Raw genomic sequence first — 19,146 nt, forward strand, 5'->3', positions numbered from 1 at the left:
AAAAAACACAAAAAAAAACTGGGTATATATATATTAATTATAGTAACAATGCACATATATATGCCTTAGGTTCTTACCAGCACGGTATTAACCATTAATATGTGTCCAGACAAGGTAAAAGAAAAAGAAGGTCCCTTTAATGAAAGGTAAACCTGCACATCGTCTGCGAAGCAGCGGAAAGGAATATTATGGTTCGTGAATATCGACCCCAGGGCTAGTACGTAAAGGGAGAACCTTAGCGGACCCAGAACGGACCTCTGGGGGACGCCACAGGACGGAGGAAAACACAGAAGGATCTATCCGACACCCCTGGACTGGTTTAAATCATATCTCTCTGGCCGCACTCAGCAGGTTCAACTGAAAACATTTACATCACAACCCGTCCCTATCTCCTCTGGTGTCCCCCAAGGATCAGTGCTCGGACCCCTTCCTTTTCATCATCTACGTCCTCCCCCTTGGCAGGATTTTCCGTAAATATAACATTCATTTTCATTGCTATGCGGACGACGCCCAGCTCTACCTGTCCACTCACCTCTTCAGACATGCACACTCACAATAATCCTGGGACTGGAATTACCTCACTATTGCACTTTACTGTTGTTTTATGTATTGTACTTTGTTATGTTTATGATTGATTGCCATGTTTTTATTGATTGTTTTTATTGTCCTTTTGTATGGTAACCTGGAGTGTCCTGGAAGGCGCCTATAAATAAAATGTATTATGATTAGGGCCCGAGCACTGACGGCCCTATTGTATCTGTAGGAGTTTTGGTTTTTATCCTCGTTTTTCTCGTTTTCCTTCCGAGGAAAGGAGGGCCTTTTTTCCCCTAAACGTGCCCCAAAAGTCACCAAATTTTGCACCAAGCCAGGCTTGGTGAAAAATGTGATATTTAATGGTTTGCATTAATGGGCATGGCCTAACGGCTCAACAGCGCCCCCTAGAAAACTTCAAAGCCTCAAGCCCCACGATACGGTTTGACGTACATGCACGAAAATCGGTACACACCTGTATCATGTCACAACTTAAAGAAAAGTCTCTTGACGCCATGGCCCAAACCCAACAGGAAGTCGGCCATTTTCAATTAAGTAATTTTGGTGCAATTTATGCCAATTGTGTATAATCGTAACGTGCACCCAGGTGTGTTATACATCAAAATATTCGTCTCCATCCTGCGACAACACGCATTACTTTTCTCAGTCAAAAGCGTTACCGTGGCGACGATAGACGCCAAAAAGCGCGCCCACCCTTCATCTGATTGGTCCATATTTGATAGTTCCTACTTTCTGCCATAACTTTTGAATGGTTTGATATAAATAGTCGTGTTGGTGTTATGGGACTCGGTCCTTGACCTTTATTGGTGAAAATTGCACGTGCGAGGGCCCGTTCAGCGCTGCTTGCAGCTTTAATTATTATTATTGTTATTATTATTATTATTATTATTATTATTATTATTATTATTATTATTATCAATGCGGTGCCTTTAATGCGTCCGCAGATCTCGAGGCGTGACAGGAGAACGGCGGGATCCATTGTGTCGAACGCTGTTGTTACATCTAAAATAATCAAAACGGCACAATTACCCAAATCAAGCTTTAAAGGAAGATCATTGAAAACTTTTAAAGGAGCAGTTTCTGTGCCGTGAACAGGCTGAAAACCAGACTGGAACCGTTCACCAGTGTTGACCCGTTCAAAAATCCTGTAGTTGGTTATAAACAGCTTCCTCTTAGGAATAAAAGGGAGTTTAGAAACTGGGCTGGAACTAGACAGCACCTTGTAAAAAGGGCTGTGCCGTGTTTAAAGGAGGAAGGAGTGAGATACGGGTTCATAAAAAACCAGATAAAAGACCCAGCTGAGAACCTTTGAGCAAACGAGAGGGAAGCAGCAGGACGGAGGTTCAACCGGAGACGGACGGCTGACGGAAACGGCATCAGAGATTCACCGGTGAGTCCATGGAAAACAACCTGATGTTTATGAGCCTTTAGGAGACGAGTGAGGAGAAATATTCAGCTTTTAACGCCTGCTGGTAAATTTATAGACGAGAGGCAGAAGCCTCGGCCTGAGAATGTCTCATTGTTAGGTAAACGTGTAGTCAAGACCTCCTAAACCGAGACCAGGACCAGAGAGTATCCAAGAGACCAAGACTAGTTATATATATATATATATATATATATATATATATATATATATATATATATATATATATATATATGCAAAAAATGCAAAAAAAAAGCAATAAGAATCGTAAATAATGTAGGATTTTATCATCACACAAATGTTTTGTTCTGGAAAATAAACGCACTAAAATTGACTGACTTAGTTGAATTTAAAACGGCACAGATAATATACAAAGCAAAGAATAATTCACTCCCCTGCAACATAGAAAACCTGTTTAAGGATAGAGATGAATATGAGTTAAGGGGGAACAGAATCTCAAACAACCAACAGTTAAAACACTTAAAAGTGTATTTCAGTTACAGGTTAAGTTGTGGAATAGCTCGCCAGATAATCTTAAACAAAGTAAAAACATCATACAGTTTAAAAATAGTTTAAAACAGACCATGATTGTTAAATACCAACAAGATTGAAGGATAAGATGCAAGAGAGAGAATTATGGAATTATGCAGGTAATAATTACTAATCTTTTTGTCCTTGTTTTAATCGGGACTATTTATTATTTATTTTTCCTTTTTTCTTTTCTTACTGGTTCTTTGTTGTTACATATATATATATTTTTTGTGTTTTGTGTTTGCTTCTTTTTTGGGTGGAAATGCTAGAAAGCATTTGTTGTAGAAAGTGTAAATAATAATAATGTGAAGGTTAAAGGCATTTATAAGCTCAGAGCTTCAGCCTATTCCTTATCGATTCCAATGATTACACGACATGTTATGAATGAGTGTACCATACTGAGCACATGATCCAAATAAATAAGTAAAATAAAAAAATAAAATATATATATATATATGTATATTTTTTTTTTTTTTTTTTTTTTTTTGTCGCACTACACACACCCAGTTTTCTTTTGCTTATAGAAGCTCCTTAATCTGGAATTCCTATCAGTTCATTGTTGAATCTCCTCTTCTATCAAAATGTTCAAGTAAAGACTTAAAAATATTCTTTTAAATCAAGACTCTTAAACGTTTATTTTACAGTATGTTAGATGTGTGTTATTACGAAGGAGTATTAGGGCCAAACTAAGACAAAAAAATGGAAATTACGAGAATAAAGTCATAATTTATGAGAATAAAGTTGTAATATTATGAGAATAAAGTCGTAATATTATGAGAATATAATTAATGAGAATTCTAACAGGAAGAGCAGTCGTTAAAATTAGGAATATTGAGCATCTTGTGAAGTCATATTTATATATTTATAATATATTTAATATTGCGACTTTATTCTTAAAATATTATGACTTTATTCTCGTAATTTCCTTTTTTTTTGTCTTAGTTTGGCCCTAATACTCCGTCGTAGATTATTACCCTACATAATCTCATGTTTTTGTTTTTTGCGTTTCCTGCTCATGTTGTTTGCTTCTTATTGTCTGTTGTTGTAGCTTCTTGTTTATTTTCTGAATACCAGTATTATTGTTGTTGTTGATTTATTTGTCAATTCTTTTATTTCCTTGGGGAGGTGATTTTTATAAGCCCGTACAGGGTTTTTTAACCTCTCCCGCACATATTATTTTTGTCTGTTAGTTGTTTTTGTTTTTCTCTTTTATGGTGCAAGTAAAAAAAGAAAGAAAAGAAAGATATACTTTTACCAACCTGGTATTAACCATTAATATATATGCAGACAAGTTAGAAAGTTAAAAAAAAAAAGGGGGTGTCAACTGGATGGCCGGTGGGGGAGCGTGGGCGTCCTTCCAGGGCCGGCTCTGCTGGTCCTGCCTCCTGGCTTCGGCCTCCGCTCCCCCTCCTTCCCCCCTTTACACGATTCATACGCACATAGGCTAAGGGGCGGGGGGTCCGGGGCGTGGGGGGCATTGTCCCGCGTGGCCCGGCACTCCCCGCCTCACAGTGTTAATAACACTGTAGACACTGCACATTCAACATTTAATAAATACATTTAACAAGGATACTTAGTTCTGGAGGGGCAGGATCATTGTCAGTATGATACTCCCTGTTTTTATGGCATTAATCCCATGCACTCAACACTTTCGTGGGGGCGGGTGCACCTGCCTGCGTCGGCGGCCGGGGCGGCTCTGTCTCTCCGGGCAGGCTGGCCCCTTGCCGGGTGGGGGTCGTTGGCCTGAAGGGTGAGGGCCTCCTGGCCACGTGTCCGGCCCGGACCGGGTGGCCGGGGATCGCCTGGGTCGCGGTCCGCCGCCGCGGGATCCCTGGCTGCTTCTTCACGTGTCGTGGGGGCCCCGCCCGCGGTCATCGCTGGCGGTGGGTTTCCTCCCGCCCTCTTCTCGCCCTCTGTGGGGTTGCTCCCCCTCCTCCCCCACTATAGATACACTTCAGGTGGAGCTTTGATAAGACTATTACACACACACACACACACACACACACACACACTCACGCACACATATTCATACATGCACACATACACACACATAGCCACACAGACATGTAAATATACACGCACGTATACACACACACACACACATACACACACACACACACACACACACACACACACACACACACACACACATAGTCACACAGACATGTACATACACACACACACACACACACACATACATATACACACACACAACTACACATAGACATACACACTGACATGTCACCTGCATGCTTGCTCTGTAGTTTTTGGGGTTAGGTAGCGGTAGCGGTAGCTTAGCTCAGACTGTGATCAGATCTCCAGATTTGGGTCGATTGCTGCTCATGTTTTGGTCGGCTCTGTGTCGGTTTTGTGTTTCGTTTGTGGAATTTGTTGCAGATTTCCAGTGCTTGACGTGAGGCCTCCGTGTGTTCCTGCCTACTGGTTTAGCAGTGGATGTCACCCCCCCCCCCCCCAAAAAAAACAAAAAAAATAACTCACTGGGTTTGTATGTGTATGTGTATACATATGTATATATATTAATATATATAGTAATAATGCACATATATATGCCTTAGGTTTTTACCGGCATGGTATCAACCATTAATATGTGTGCAGACATGGTTTAAAAAAAAAAAAAAAAAGTAACAAAAAAAAAAGTATTTCTGAGCCTGTTTACTACAACAGTATAATAAAATCCTGTAATGATGGCTTTTTTTTTGGGGGGGGGGGGGTTCCACCCCAGGAAGTGAAGTGGCCCCCTCTGGCAGTTGTGGAGTCGCCCCTGGGCCCTGCCCATCCAGATACGGCTCTAATTCCCCCCATTCCCCCCAGGTATTTGCAGCGCTGCAAACAGCAGCTGCTGGACTCTGCAGACCAAAGCCCTGATGTTCCTGCCAGGGATTCATCGCGCAGTCACGCGTCCCCCCCACAAACATCCACCAAACATCCCGCAGTAAACCCACGCAGTAAACCAAAGCCGCTGCTGCGGATTCTCCGCCCGAAAACACGGATTCTCCGCCGGTTTCTCGCGTCTCTGTGAATATTCTCTGAACTGGAGATCCGGGTAACGTAACCTCGCTTTTTTCTGCCTATCACACATTTATAAAGACGCAAATCCTCGGAGTAGGAAATAGTTTCTCTGTTTTCTGAGAAACCGAGCTGCTTCACAATTTCCGGGTTCTGGAAAGTGTCCGGTTCATTTTGACGCACTTTCACTCGGAGAAAGTGCGTCTTTATTCGGTTTAAATTCCTCCAACTGCTGGTTTCTTCTGCAGGGTTAGAATTAAAGTCAAACATCGCCGACGGATGCTTTTCATTTATTTATTTATAATAATGATGACGCGGCAAGACACAATTAAACAGTAAATAACAAATAAAATGAAATAAAATGATAAGAAAGAAGGTAAAATAATAAAAGCAGCAGTTGTTAGTCAGTAAGGGCAGTAGATCCAGCAGGTACGTCTCATTCTTACAATGGTAATAATTATGTTTCTATACGGTCAAAACGTACAAAAACCGGGTCAAATACAGGATTACAAAAGTAATCTGTAACAATTCATACAGTGAATTAAACCAATTTAACAATTCTACGTCACCATGCCTGTTTCCAGGTCTTATTTCCAAGAAGATGATATTAATAATAACTAAGGGAAGCCCTTGATCTGCACAAAACAGCGAGAAAGTTTTACTTCACTTTCACTTTTAATTTGTTTTCTATCATGATTCCAAGTTTTTTTGTAATCATGACAGAAGTATTCGGTATTCTGTATTCGGTTTAAGTTCCTCCCTCTGGGTGTGCGGGTGGTTTCATCTGCAGGGTTCAAATTAAAGTCAAACATCACCGACAGATGCTTTTGATTTATTTATCTATAATAATGATGACACGTCTGCAGATTAATAATAACGCCTCATTCTGCCTCAACTTTCACTGTTTTAAACATTGTATATGTTAATAATAAGAGCTGGCATTTGCCTATTTGCCTTATTACTGAACAGTGAGCAAAAATAACCGAGTCGTATTCCCTGTTTGACCATATTCCATATTTACTTGGACAATAAACATGATTTTGATTCTAAAACTGAAACCGGATTTGCGGATTTGATGATCTTTAACTCTTTCCAAAGCAAGTTTATTTGTACAGCACAATTCAACCGGTGTAGGAACAAAAAGTGATTTCCTGCCAGAATCTGATTTCTCCCCTGAAAATGGGTCTTTTCACCTGTCAAAAATTGATTGAAGGCCAAATACAGTTAATTAAAAGTTGTTTCTGCCTAAATATGACTTGATCTCATTCTTGAGCTTCATAATCTGAAGATCTGACGTTTTAGCGCTATCGCTCAACGGGCTGCTGTGCGCGCTCCCGCGGCTAGAAATCAGAAGAAATCAGATTCTGGAAGGAATAACTTTTTGGCACAACACCGGTAATTCAAAGTGCTTTACATCAACATTAAAAGCGGAAAGACACAATTAAACAGTAAATAACAAATAAAATGATAAGAAAAGAGGTAAAATACTAGAAAGCAGCAGTTGTTAGTCAGTAAGGGCAGTAGATCCAGCAGCTTCATCTCATTCTTACAATGGCAGGAATTAAGTTTCTATACGGTCAAAACGTACAAAAAAACAGATATTTCCAGGTGGATTGTCCCACTCAGATGTTTGCAGTCAAATAAATTAGGATTACATTTATATATGCCACATTTTGTGTTTTAAAATTACTTAAAAAATAAATAGAAATGATGAAACTTTCATTAAGAATATTATATTAATAACTAAGGGAAGACCTTGATCTGCACAGAACAGCGAAGAAAGTTAGGTTTTACTTCACTTTCACTTTTTATTTGTTTTCTGTCACGATTCCAAGTGTTTTTTTTAATTTATTATTTTCTACTAGCACGTCTTCCTGGGATGTGGAAAATATATAAAAAAACTAAACAAGCAGAAATGTGTGTGAGGAAGTTAGAAGTCGATAAAGGATTATATGAAAACCACCCCCAAACAATATACTCAAGTTAAGATATTAACAAATGTAAAGATCATGATTACATATCAAAAGCACAAACTGAACATTTCCTGTAAAGGAAAAACCTCTATTATTCTAAATGAAATGATTTAGAGAGCAGAGCGTTCTAAAGTTTGTTTTTGTACATGGACAGAGACAAAGATAAATCAATTAATGTACATAATTGTTCCACATGAAAACAGCACGGTATTTAATAAAAAACCGACCTCGGGACGTTTTATACGATGGAAGGTGAAGTTTCTTAACCTGTCGGGTTATAATAATAATAATAATTATTATTATTATTATTATTATTATTATTATTATTATTATTATTATTATTATTATTATTATTATTATTATTATATATTTTATTTATAGGGCACCTTTCATGGCACTCAAGGTCTCCGTACAACAAGAATACAGTCGATAAAATAATTAAATAAATTAAAACAGACTCATAAAAATATAAACAGACAACTGCACAGAAGGATTGAATAACTATGAACTTGAGAATTATTAACAAAATAGTATCTAAAACCATGAGGTAAATAATCTCTTATGATTCACTTTAGAGACAAATGTAGAGATCTGAAGAATGTTGATGTCATGGATAGTCAATAATTGTATTTTAAAGAAGAGCCGTTGCTCCGGGGCTCCAGGTTTTTATTATTTTTAATGATTTATTTGACCGGGACAATGCAGTCAAACATAGATACAAACTTGCAGCTGATTTGATGCTTGTAGAGTTTATAGCTAGTGCTAATTCTCTTCCACAGCATTGCAGTTCAATATAAAATTAATATACATCAATTAAAAAGACCATACAATTAAATAATGCAATATTGCATTTACATGATATAAAACCTTCCCTCACTCACTCTCCCACACAAACATACCTCACTCTCTCTCCCACACAAACATACACACTATTTACAGGTGAGGACAGTTTAGATTTGTCTTGAAGCAGGTTTTAGTTTTGGTGATGAACATGTTAAACTCTGAGATGGATTTAATTTCCTAAGGCAGTGAGTTCCAGAGTTTAACGCTCGGTTAGGAGAAGCTGACTGTCCCAAAGTCGTCCTGCAGAACGGATCCGGCCCACAGGATTCACGTTTCGGGTCCATAACACTGAAAACATGAGACTCGTCCCATTTGGCCGTTTTAATCCAGACGGGGCCACATTGGCTGCTTGGTTTCTGAAACCCATCGGTGAGTCTGATCTCATCTCAATTAACTCTTCCCTCATCACTGTAACTGTTCCCCCAATCCTCAAACTAGCTGCCATCACACCCACCCTGAAAAAACCAGGTGCAGACCCATCCGACCTCAATCATTACAGGCCCATCTCCAACCTTCCCTTCATCTCCAAAACTCTGGAAAGGGTGGTTGCAGCACAATTACAGTCCCACCTCAAATCAAATAACCTCCACGAACCCTTCCAATCCGGTTTCCGCCCCAATCACAGCACTGAAACAGCCCTGGTTAAAATCACCAGCGACCTCCTCCGTGCAGCTGACTCAGGCCTACTCACCATCCTCATCCTCCTGGACCTCAGCGCAGCTTTCGACACCATTTCTCACCCAATACTCCTGGACCGCCTGGCTGGCATTGGGATCACTGGTGTTGCACTCTCCTGGTTTCATCATACCTCACTGACCGTCAGTGTTGGTCAAGTTACTTTGGAAAAGTAATTAGTTACTGATTACTGATTACTGAACCAAAAAAGTAATCTGGTTACTTTACTGATTACTTATTTTCAAAAGTAATTAGTTACATTACTAGTTACTTTACTTAGTTACTTTTCAAAAACATGATGCACAACCTGAATACACTTTACTGGAACAATATAAAACAATAGAACTTTCAGTTTAATTCTATTCTTTGTGCACATTCCACCATATAAAATTAAATGACAATAAGTAAATGAAACGGTCTATTTTTAAACTTGTTTTTATTATTTTCAGTCTTAAATTTATGCACATTGCGTGGGGCAAAATACAGCTCTCTTTGACTTGAACTAGAATCTAACCTGCGACAAGTTTCTTCAATTCAGCTGCACTAAGTCCCGTTGGTCTTACATCTAGTTTCACCTGTTTAGCAGCAGAGGGGGGGTCTGATGAGGCAGCCGGCGCTGCAGCCCCAGTGGGGGAGGAGGAATACGAGCTTTCCTCCCACACAGACTTTACAGCGAATATTTTTATCACTTTTGACCGAGTCAAACTCAAAATAATGTCTGTAATTCCAGGCGTTAAACGCCGCATGCTCCTGCTCTCTCTCGCACTTCATGTCGTCTCTGGTTTACCACTGAAGGCTGATTTATGGTTCCGCGCACCGACGCAGAGCCTACGGCGTAGAGTACGCGGCGAAACTCACCGTACGGCGCGCGTCGCCGCGTACCCTACGCCGTAGGCTTTGCGTCGATTTAACGCGGAACCATAATTCAGGCTTGACTTTGCGCCGCTCAGACGTATGAGCGGCGCAAAGTCAAGAGATATTTTCACAAAACAAATACTGCATTTAGTAACGCAGTAACGCAGCCTTCTTTCAGAAAAGTAAAGGTAATCTAATTACTGTTTTTGCAATTGTAATCCCTTACTTTACTTGTTACTTGAAAAAAGTAATCGGATTACAGTAACGCGTTACTTCTAACGCGTTACTGCCCATCACTGCTGACCGTCAACAGTTTGTCCAACTACGGAACCATAAATCCGGGTGCACGGGTGTCACAATGGGTGTCCCCCAGGGGTCAGTACTGGGTCCACTTCTCTTCACCATCTACCTCCTACCCCTAGGTTCAATTCTCCGTCACCATAGGGTCCATTTTCACACTTACGCCGATGACACTCAGATATATATCTCCTCCAACCCCACAGCTGCCATTCCTCCCACTTCCCTCACCACCTGCCTACACGACATTAATACCTGGATGAGCAATAACTTCCTAAAACTCAACGGCAATAAAACTGAGGCTCTTCTCATCGGCTCCAAATCCACCCTCACCAAGTCACAACCCTCTCCCGCTCCTCTCATCATCATCGACGGCTTCCCGGTACCCTTTTCCCCCCACGTCAAGAGCCTCGGCGTCATTCTGGACAATACACTCTCATTTGCACCTCACATCCACAACATCACCCGGACTGCATTCTTCCACCTCCGCAACATCTCCAGACTTCGTCCAGCACTGTCCCAATCCAGCACCGAAATTCTGGTCCACTCATTCGTCACATCCCGTATTGATTACTGTAATGCTCTCCTCACTGGCCTCCCAACCAAACTCACCAACAAACTGCAACTCATTCAGAACTCGGCCGCCCGGATCATCACCAGCACCAAGTCATCGGACCACATCACCCCCGTTCTTATCCAACTCCACTGGCTCCCAGTCCAATACCGCATCATCTACAAAAACCTCCTCCTCACCCACAAAGCCCTTCACAACCTAGCCCCCACCTACCTCTGTGACCTACTGAAAGAATACACCCCCTCCCGTACCCTCCGCTCAACCTCTGCTGGACTTCTTAACAAGAATACACTCCCTCCTGCACCCTCCGCTCAACCTCTGCTGGACTTCTTAACAAGAATACACCCCCTCCTGCACCCTCCGCTCAACCTCTGCTGGACTTCTTAACAAGAATACACTCCCTCCTTCACCCTCCGCTCAACCTCTGCTGGACTTCTTAACAAGAATACACTCCCTCCTGCACCCTCCGCTCAACCTCTGCTGGACTTCTTTTCACTCCCACCTCACACCTTAGCAGCATGGGTGCCCGAGCGTTCAGTTGTACGGCACCCAGACTCTGGAACTCCCTCCCCCCACACATAAGACAAATAGACTCCATCACCACATTCAAAACGCAACTCAAGACTCACCTGTTTAAACTTGCCCACTCACTCTGACCGGACATTAGAGCTGGGTATCATCACTGACCTCCCGATACGATACGATTCCAATACACTAGGTCCCAAGACGATACGATTTCCGATACGATTCGATATAGATATTCTGGTTACAATAAGGGAATAACGTGATCCTTCCACGCGCCACGTCCGGCCAGAGAAACCCCCCCCTGACTGGTGAAAAGAAGCGGCCTGCTCACTCCTCAAGTAAGGAGGAGACTTGAGCTCAGTGCAGGAACTCCCGGGGTTGGTAGATGGAGCAATGCCCAGGACTGACTTAGGAAGGAGCACTGGGTGATAAAATGGGGGAAAAAACCGGGATTAAAAAAAAAAAAAAACATTTTTTTTTTTTTTTTTTTAAATCGATACTTGGATTTATGTATCGATAATCGTTCCTACACATGCATATCGATAAAATATCGATATATCGATATTTTTAACCCACCCCTACCGGACATTGTGCAATACATCTCACCAGTTTGTTTATTTATTGTTGTATTTACTCTTATTTGTATGCTGTCTATTGCTGCTTTTACGGATGTCTTTTTGTATTTTGAACTTATAAAATGTATTTGTAGCAGTGTGAGTGCCACGGGGGCCCGACCGACAGGATGGAGAGACACAGAGTTTCGTGCAGACCCTTTTATTTACCCAAATAACACACGTGCACAAGCACCTTCACAGCAGCTTCACAGGAGAGCCCTTGCTGCTGTGCAGCCAAGCCTTATGAAGGCTGGCAGGGTGGAGAGGCTGATTGGGCACACCTGTGCCCTAATCAGCCTGAGTGTCTGCAGCTCCTCCACCCTGCCACAGTATTTTTAATTGTATTTCTTGTTTTAATCCTGTAAGGTGACCTTGGGTGACATGAAAGGTGTCTCCAAATAAAATGAATTATTATTATTATTATCTCCTCCCAGGAACCGTGAGCAGCAGCAGCAGAACCAGCTCCACCATGTCCAACATCAGCAGCTCCAGCACCAGCTTCGCCCTGGACTTGTTCTCCACCCTGAGCCGGTCCCAGCCCGGCGGGAACATCTTCGTGTCTCCGCTGAGCATCAGCTCGGCCCTCGCCATGGTTTACCTGGGGGCCCGCGGGGAGACGGCCGCGCAGATGGAAAAGGTCAGCACACCTTCAAACACCTGATCACACCTCCAAACACCTCTACACACCTCCACACACCTCTACACACCTCTACACACCTCTACACACCTCTACACACCTCCACACACCTCTACACACCTCTACACACCTCTACACACCTCTACACACCTCCACACACCTCTACACACCTCTACACACCTCTACACACCTCTACACACCTCTACACACCTCCACACACCTCTACACACCTCCACACACCTCTACACACGTCTACACACCTCTACACACCTCCACACACCTCTACACACCTCTATACACCTCTACACACCTCTACACACCTCTACACACCTCCACACACCTCTACACACCTCTATACACCTCTACACACCTCTACACACCTCCACACACCTCTACACACCTCTACACACCTCCACACACCTCTACACACCTCCACACACCTCTACACACCTCCACACACCTCTACACACCTCTACACACCTCCACACACCTCTACACACCTCTACACACCTGGCCCTCGCCATGGTTTACCTGGGGGCCCGCGGGGAGACGGCCGCGCAGATGGAGAAGGTCAGCAGCTCAGATCTACACACCTGTAAATTTTTGGTCCATTTTTTGTTTTTATTTGGTTTTTAGCATTTTATGCAAATGTAACCCCAAGAAAAGTATAAAAAGTAATTAAATATAGACAATTTATGCAATTATAACCTCTAAACATATTTAAAGGCAAAAACCTGGCACCAGTTATTCTGGTGTCTAATAAAACATTCCTTTTTTTGTAATGCAATGATGAAAAAAATCTTTAGACATGAGAATCGATTTAGAATTGGAACATCGATTTTTTTCAACACAGGCCTACACCTGATCACCTGATCACCTGATCCCCGGCGTGTCCCTGCGACCTCTGACCCCTGAGTCAGCGTCTCCTGGATGAACCCGTTTGTGTTTGCACGCGTTTAGGCGTTAAGGCGTGTTCTGGGAGAGGCCTGACTGCCTGAGCTGTCATCTGCACTTTAGCCTCATAAATCCTCTCTGGAACAAGATAGCATTGTTTGTTAGGAAGCAGAACTGGATCAGAACTGGTTTCAGTTCTCCTAAAACCCCCAACATCTTCCTCTCGGGCCTCGTTCACCTTTATTTTCATGTTGCACTAGTTTTCATTCACGCTGCTCAGAATCAAAACAAGAATAACTGCAGGAAAACTTGCTGCTACTTCCTGTCCAGACGTCACTTTGTCGTCACCGTCTCTCAGATTTTCTTACCAACTTCTTTAACGTTCAATATGTTTCAATACGTATCTGGAAATGCAATAAAGTTCAACATTTCTGGTGAGAGATTAAACAAGCTTTAGAGACTATAATAGGTACATTTAAACTGTTTATCCAGGTTTATATCCTGACATAATCACCGCCCTGGATTTGTTTTTACTGCTCGCAAAAAGAGTCGTAGCTCATGGAAGAGAACCAGTAAACCAAAACTCATTAACTGGATTAAGGAAATGTCTACACATTTACCTGTGGAAAAGATTACTTACATTCTAAAGGGGAAACTATCATTATTTCAAAACATTTGGGCTCCTCTTATAGAATCTATGGAGAGTCTGGGTCTGGTGAGACGTAGCTCGATCCTCTGCAGTTCTAAAATCATTTCCTTTCTTTTGATACTTGATTTCTTTATTCTGTGTGAATCGTACATTCCAGTTTGTATTTCTGAACGATGCACAACGGTCAATAATTTGGATTAACCCTTGAAAAATGGAGAAACGTTGTTGTTTTTATTGTTATTCTTGTTTTGTTTGGGGTTTTATTTATTCTTTCTTTCTTTTTTCTCTTTCCTTTTCTCATATAAAACTAAACTGAGTGTTGCTTTATGATATCTCATAAATACGTGACTTGTAAGGAAATATGATTGGAATGCTGGACAATAATCCAGCTGCTCTCGATGTTTCCTCTTGTTTTTCTGTCTCATTGGAAGGAATTTGAAAACCAAATAAAGATAATGTTGTTAATGTCACTTTTCCACCAGGGTCTGTCGTTGGGCTCGGGTGGAAACGTCCACGCAGATTTCCAGACGCTCAACGCCGACATCAACTCCCCGGCGGCGTCCTACACCCTGAAACTGGCCAACCGGCTGTACGGAGAAGCCACGGCCAACTTCCTCTCCGTGAGTCTATTATTATTATTATTATTATTATTATTATTATTATTATTATTATTATATTAATATTAATTATTATTATTATTATTATTATTATTATTATTATTATTATTATTATTATTATTAGTATTATTATTATTATATTAATATTAATTATTATTATTATTATTATTATCATTATTATCATTATTATTATTATTATTATTATTATTATTATTAATCTGATGCTCCGATTAAAGAAACACGACCAACTTCCTCTCCGTGAGTCTCAGTATTATTATTATTATTATCATTATTATTATCATCATCATCATCATCATCATCATCATTATTATTATTATTATTATTATTATTATTATTATTAATCTGATGCTCCGATTAAAGGAACACGGCCAACTTCCTCTCCGTGAGTCTCAGTAGTATTATTATTATTATTATTATTATTATTATTATTATTATTATTATTATTATTATTATCATTATTATTATTATTATTATTATTATCATTATTATCATATTTATTATTATTATTATTATTATTATTATTAATCTGATGCTCCGATTAAAGAAACACGGCCAACTTCCTCTCCGTGAGTCTGAACATCTGGAGGATTTTATCTGTCTGATGACCCGATTAATTCAATTCGCTTTCCAGAGATCCAGAACCAGAACATAAACATAAACATAAACATAAACATAAACCCCCGAGCAATTATTATATAAACAATGGCAGGTAAAAACTCCCCTAGTGGGAGAAAAACCTTAAGCCAAACAGTGGCAAGAAAAACTCCCCTTTAGGAGGAAGAAACCTGGACCAGGACCAGGATCATAAGGGGGGACCCTCCTGCCGAGGTCCAGACTGGGGGGTCGGGGACGGCAACAGCACAGCAGGCAGGTGGAAGCAGCAGCGGGACGACCAGAGGGGGATGGGGGGAAGACAGGGAACGCAGCTCCCGAAGCTCCGGCCTGCCAACATGCACAAAAGAGAAAAAAGGGGGCGATTAAAGGGTTCAGAGCGATAGCTGTTCTCCTTCTCCTCCTCCTCCTCTTCCTCTTCCTCTGCAGATGTTCCTGCAGGACACGGAGAAGTTCTACCAGGACCTGAGCAGATATTAATAATTATTATTATTATTCCTCCTCCTCTGCAGACGTTCCTGCAGGACACGGAGAAGTTCTACCAGGCCGACCTGAAGACGCTGGACTTCCTGGGGAACCCGGAGTCCTGCAGGGAGGAGATCAACGGCTGGGTGGAGCAGCAGACGCACAGTAGGAGACGTAGCTTTCTTCAGGAGAACCTGGGGCCTCATTTATAAAGCTTGCATGCCACAAAACAGGGCTTGAAAGATGAGACGCACCTTCTACGCAAAGGTTGGGATTTTTAAAAAAAACGAACCGAAAAATGTGTGTATCTTTACATCAACCCTGTAGGACGATAGGTAAATGACGGTAGATAAATGTTGATGTCTATGTGGAAGCGTGATCTGACGGGTTTTTTTCTTCCACCGAAGCGTCGTACACATAGATCTATGTGAAGAACATTCTGACTTCCTGCTGTTAAATCATCTATTTGCATGAAAAAGCCTTTGAAAAAAAAGAAACTGAGACAAAAGAAACGGGGATCGTACGGTAGTATTTTCTGCCGAGTTAGTACAACTCGGCAGAACTCCGGCTCGACACACGTCTCATTCATCCTGACGCAGCAGAAACAAACTACAGGTGGCGCTGCACATGCTCAGCAGGCTCATTCATATGCAAATACAGTCATAGAGTAGTTTGCATTGACCATTTATGGTAAAAAGTGGGCGTGTAGAGGGCGGGATATGAGGAGAATTCACCTTCAACCTTCCAGCTGGACTGTGATTTATAAAGAGAACATTGCGTGCACACGGTTTTATAAATCCAGATTTTTTTTTGCGCCCGCCATTTTTGGCTTTTGAGCGCACGTGCACTTTTAGTTTGAATCCTACACACTCTTTTATAAATGAGGCCCCTGAGCTCTTCAGACGCTACGCCAGCAGGTCTGAGCTTCTCCTCGTCCGTGTGTTCCAGATAAGATCAAGGATCTCCTTCAGCCCGGCTCCGTCAGATCCTCCACCCGCCTGGCGCTGGTCAACGCCATCTACTTTAAAGGAAACTGGAAGAACCGGTTCGATGCTGCAAGCACCCAAGAGATGACCTTCAAAATCAACCAGGTAGGAACTAAAATCAACCAGGTTGATGTTTGGTTCCTACCGGCTCCGGTAGCTGCTGTTGTTTCAGTTCTAGAAAGTAAAACCAGGAGAACTCCTGCAGAGACAGTAGGGCCTTCGTTGACGACAGCATCTTTAACCGTAACGCTCCCTTGTGTTCCTCTTGACCAGAACGAGACGAAGCCGGTGCAGATGATGTACCAGATGAAGAAACTTCCCTACAACTACGTCCCGGAGCTCGGCCTGCAGATCCTGGAGCTGCCGTACGTGGACGAGGAGCTGAGCATGTTCATCCTGCTGCCGGAGGAGACGGAGGACGGATCCGACCCGCTGATCAAGGTCCACATGCTTTCTGTTAGAGAGTTTCACAATTATAGAGGGAACGTGCCTGACGTCACAGATGAGACTTCACGGCGGGTTTCACCCACTGAGTGTCAGAAAGACTGAGTGAATAAAGACTGAGTGTCAGAAAGACTGAGTGAATAAAGACTGAGTGTCAGAAAGACTGAGTGTCAGAAAGACTGAGTGAATAAAGACTGAGTGAATAAAGACTGAGTGGCAGAAAGACTGAGTGAATAAAGACTGAGTGGCAGAAAGACTGAGTGAATAAAGACTGAGTGTCAGAAAGACTGAGTGTCAGAAAGACTGAGTGTCAGCGTAAACTTTCAGTTTGAGCAACTGGAAAAACATCTAAAATGGGAAAGAGAGAGATACACTTCAGGTAGAGCTTTGACAGGACTATTGCACACACACACACACACACACACACACACACACACACACACACACACTCATGTACACACTCACATATACATGCATACATACATACACATAGCCACACAGATACACTTCCACTTCTCTGTCACTCCAAACCAAAGACTCTGGTTCATCTTGGAAGTAACTGGAAGTTACTCGTGTCATTTGTTGATGTTTTTTTCCAGGATTCTGATTGGCTAGCATGACTTTATCTTCTCGTTACACTGCCCCCTGTAGGTTTGGCTGCTCATAGCACCTTAACAGATATTTATGCAGGTTCCTGGAAATGATGGGATTTTTAAAAACGTAGACGGAGAAATATCCGTTTTTAAGAAATTTTGAGAAAAAAGATGAAATTTTAAGAAAAAAGTCAAAATTTTGAGAAAAAAGTTGAAATTTTGAGAAAAAATTCAAAATTTTGAGGAGATTCGAAATTTTGAGAAAAAAGTCGAAATTTTGAGAAAAAAGTCAAAATGTCGGTAAAAAAGTTAAAATGTTGATAAAAAAGTCAAAATGTTGAGAAGTAACTCCACCTCTCTGTCACTCCAAACCAAAGACTCTGGTTCATCTTGGAAGTAACTGGAAGTTACTCGTGTCATTTGTTGATGTTTTTTTTCCAGGATTCTGATTGGCTAGCATGACTTTATCTTCTCGTTACACTGCCCCCTGTAGGTTTGGCTGCTCATAGCACCTTAACAGATATTTATGCAGGTTCCTGCAAATGATGGTATTGTTATAAACGTAGAGGGAAATATCCGTTTTTGGAAACGTGGCCTCAGTCTTTCTGACGCTCAGTCTTTAACCCGCCGTCAAGTTGCATCTGTGACGTCATGAACATTCCCTCTCTAGAAACATGAGCAGCAGATTCATTCCAGACTGTGTTTCCTCCTGCAGCTGGAGAAGGAGCTGACGGCAGAGCGGCTGCAGGAGTGGACGCTCCGGGACAACATGGACGTCCACTCGGAGGTGCTGGTCCACCTGCCCCGGTTCCGGCTGGAGCAGGACTACGAGCTGAACGAGCCGCTGGCCCGGCTGGGCGTGACCGACCTGTTCTCGGCCCGGGCCGACCTGTCGGGCATGAGCGGCGACGGCGGCCTCTACCTGTCCACCGTGGTGCACAAGGCCTTCGTGGAGGTGAACGAGGAGGGCACGGAGGCGGCGGCCGCCACGGCCGGCATGGTGGCCTTCTGCATGCTGAGGGAGGAGCACTTCACCGCAGACCACCCCTTCCTGTTCTTCATCCAGCACAACAAGACCAGGACCATCCTCTTCCTCGGCAGGTTCTCCTCGCCCCAGTAGAACCAGAACCAGAGGAACAACAAGACCAGGACCATCCTCTTCCTCGCCCCAGTAGAACCGGCCGAGGAAGACGCTGGATAGAAAAACTTGCAAGGCTGCAGTTTATTAACACATAAAGCTGTCACTGTGATGCTTTGTCAGTAGGAAATCACTTTATATTTTGTCTGCTTTTGCACTGGTAAGTAATAGCTGTTTATTCAAATAAACACTTGAAATGAC

General features: G+C 42.2%; 1 protein-coding gene across 3 annotated transcripts; it reads left to right on the forward strand.

The window, feature by feature from the left end:
* The first annotated feature begins 1,793 nt into the window (after window positions 1-1,793).
* LOC133458718 (leukocyte elastase inhibitor-like) lies at window positions 1,794-19,146 on the forward strand. Of its 3 annotated transcripts, none has more exons than XM_061738911.1 (7): window positions 1,794-1,942; window positions 12,324-12,526; window positions 14,552-14,689; window positions 15,832-15,949; window positions 16,733-16,875; window positions 17,044-17,211; window positions 18,523-19,146. In XM_061738911.1, the coding sequence occupies exons 2-7, from the start codon at window positions 12,359-12,361 to the stop codon at window positions 18,925-18,927; spliced, it is 1,140 nt and encodes a 379-aa protein (XP_061594895.1). In that variant the 5' UTR covers window positions 1,794-1,942; window positions 12,324-12,358; the 3' UTR covers window positions 18,928-19,146. The 3 variants fall into 3 exon arrangements, with proteins under 3 accessions (XP_061594895.1, XP_061594896.1, XP_061594897.1); XM_061738912.1 differs by lacking the exon at window positions 1,794-1,942 and adding an exon at window positions 5,434-5,570; XM_061738913.1 differs by lacking the exons at window positions 1,794-1,942; window positions 12,324-12,526 and adding an exon at window positions 13,022-13,096.

Source organism: Cololabis saira, chromosome 13, assembly GCF_033807715.1.
Source record: "Cololabis saira isolate AMF1-May2022 chromosome 13, fColSai1.1, whole genome shotgun sequence".
NCBI classification, from domain to species: domain Eukaryota; kingdom Metazoa; phylum Chordata; class Actinopteri; order Beloniformes; family Belonidae; genus Cololabis; species Cololabis saira.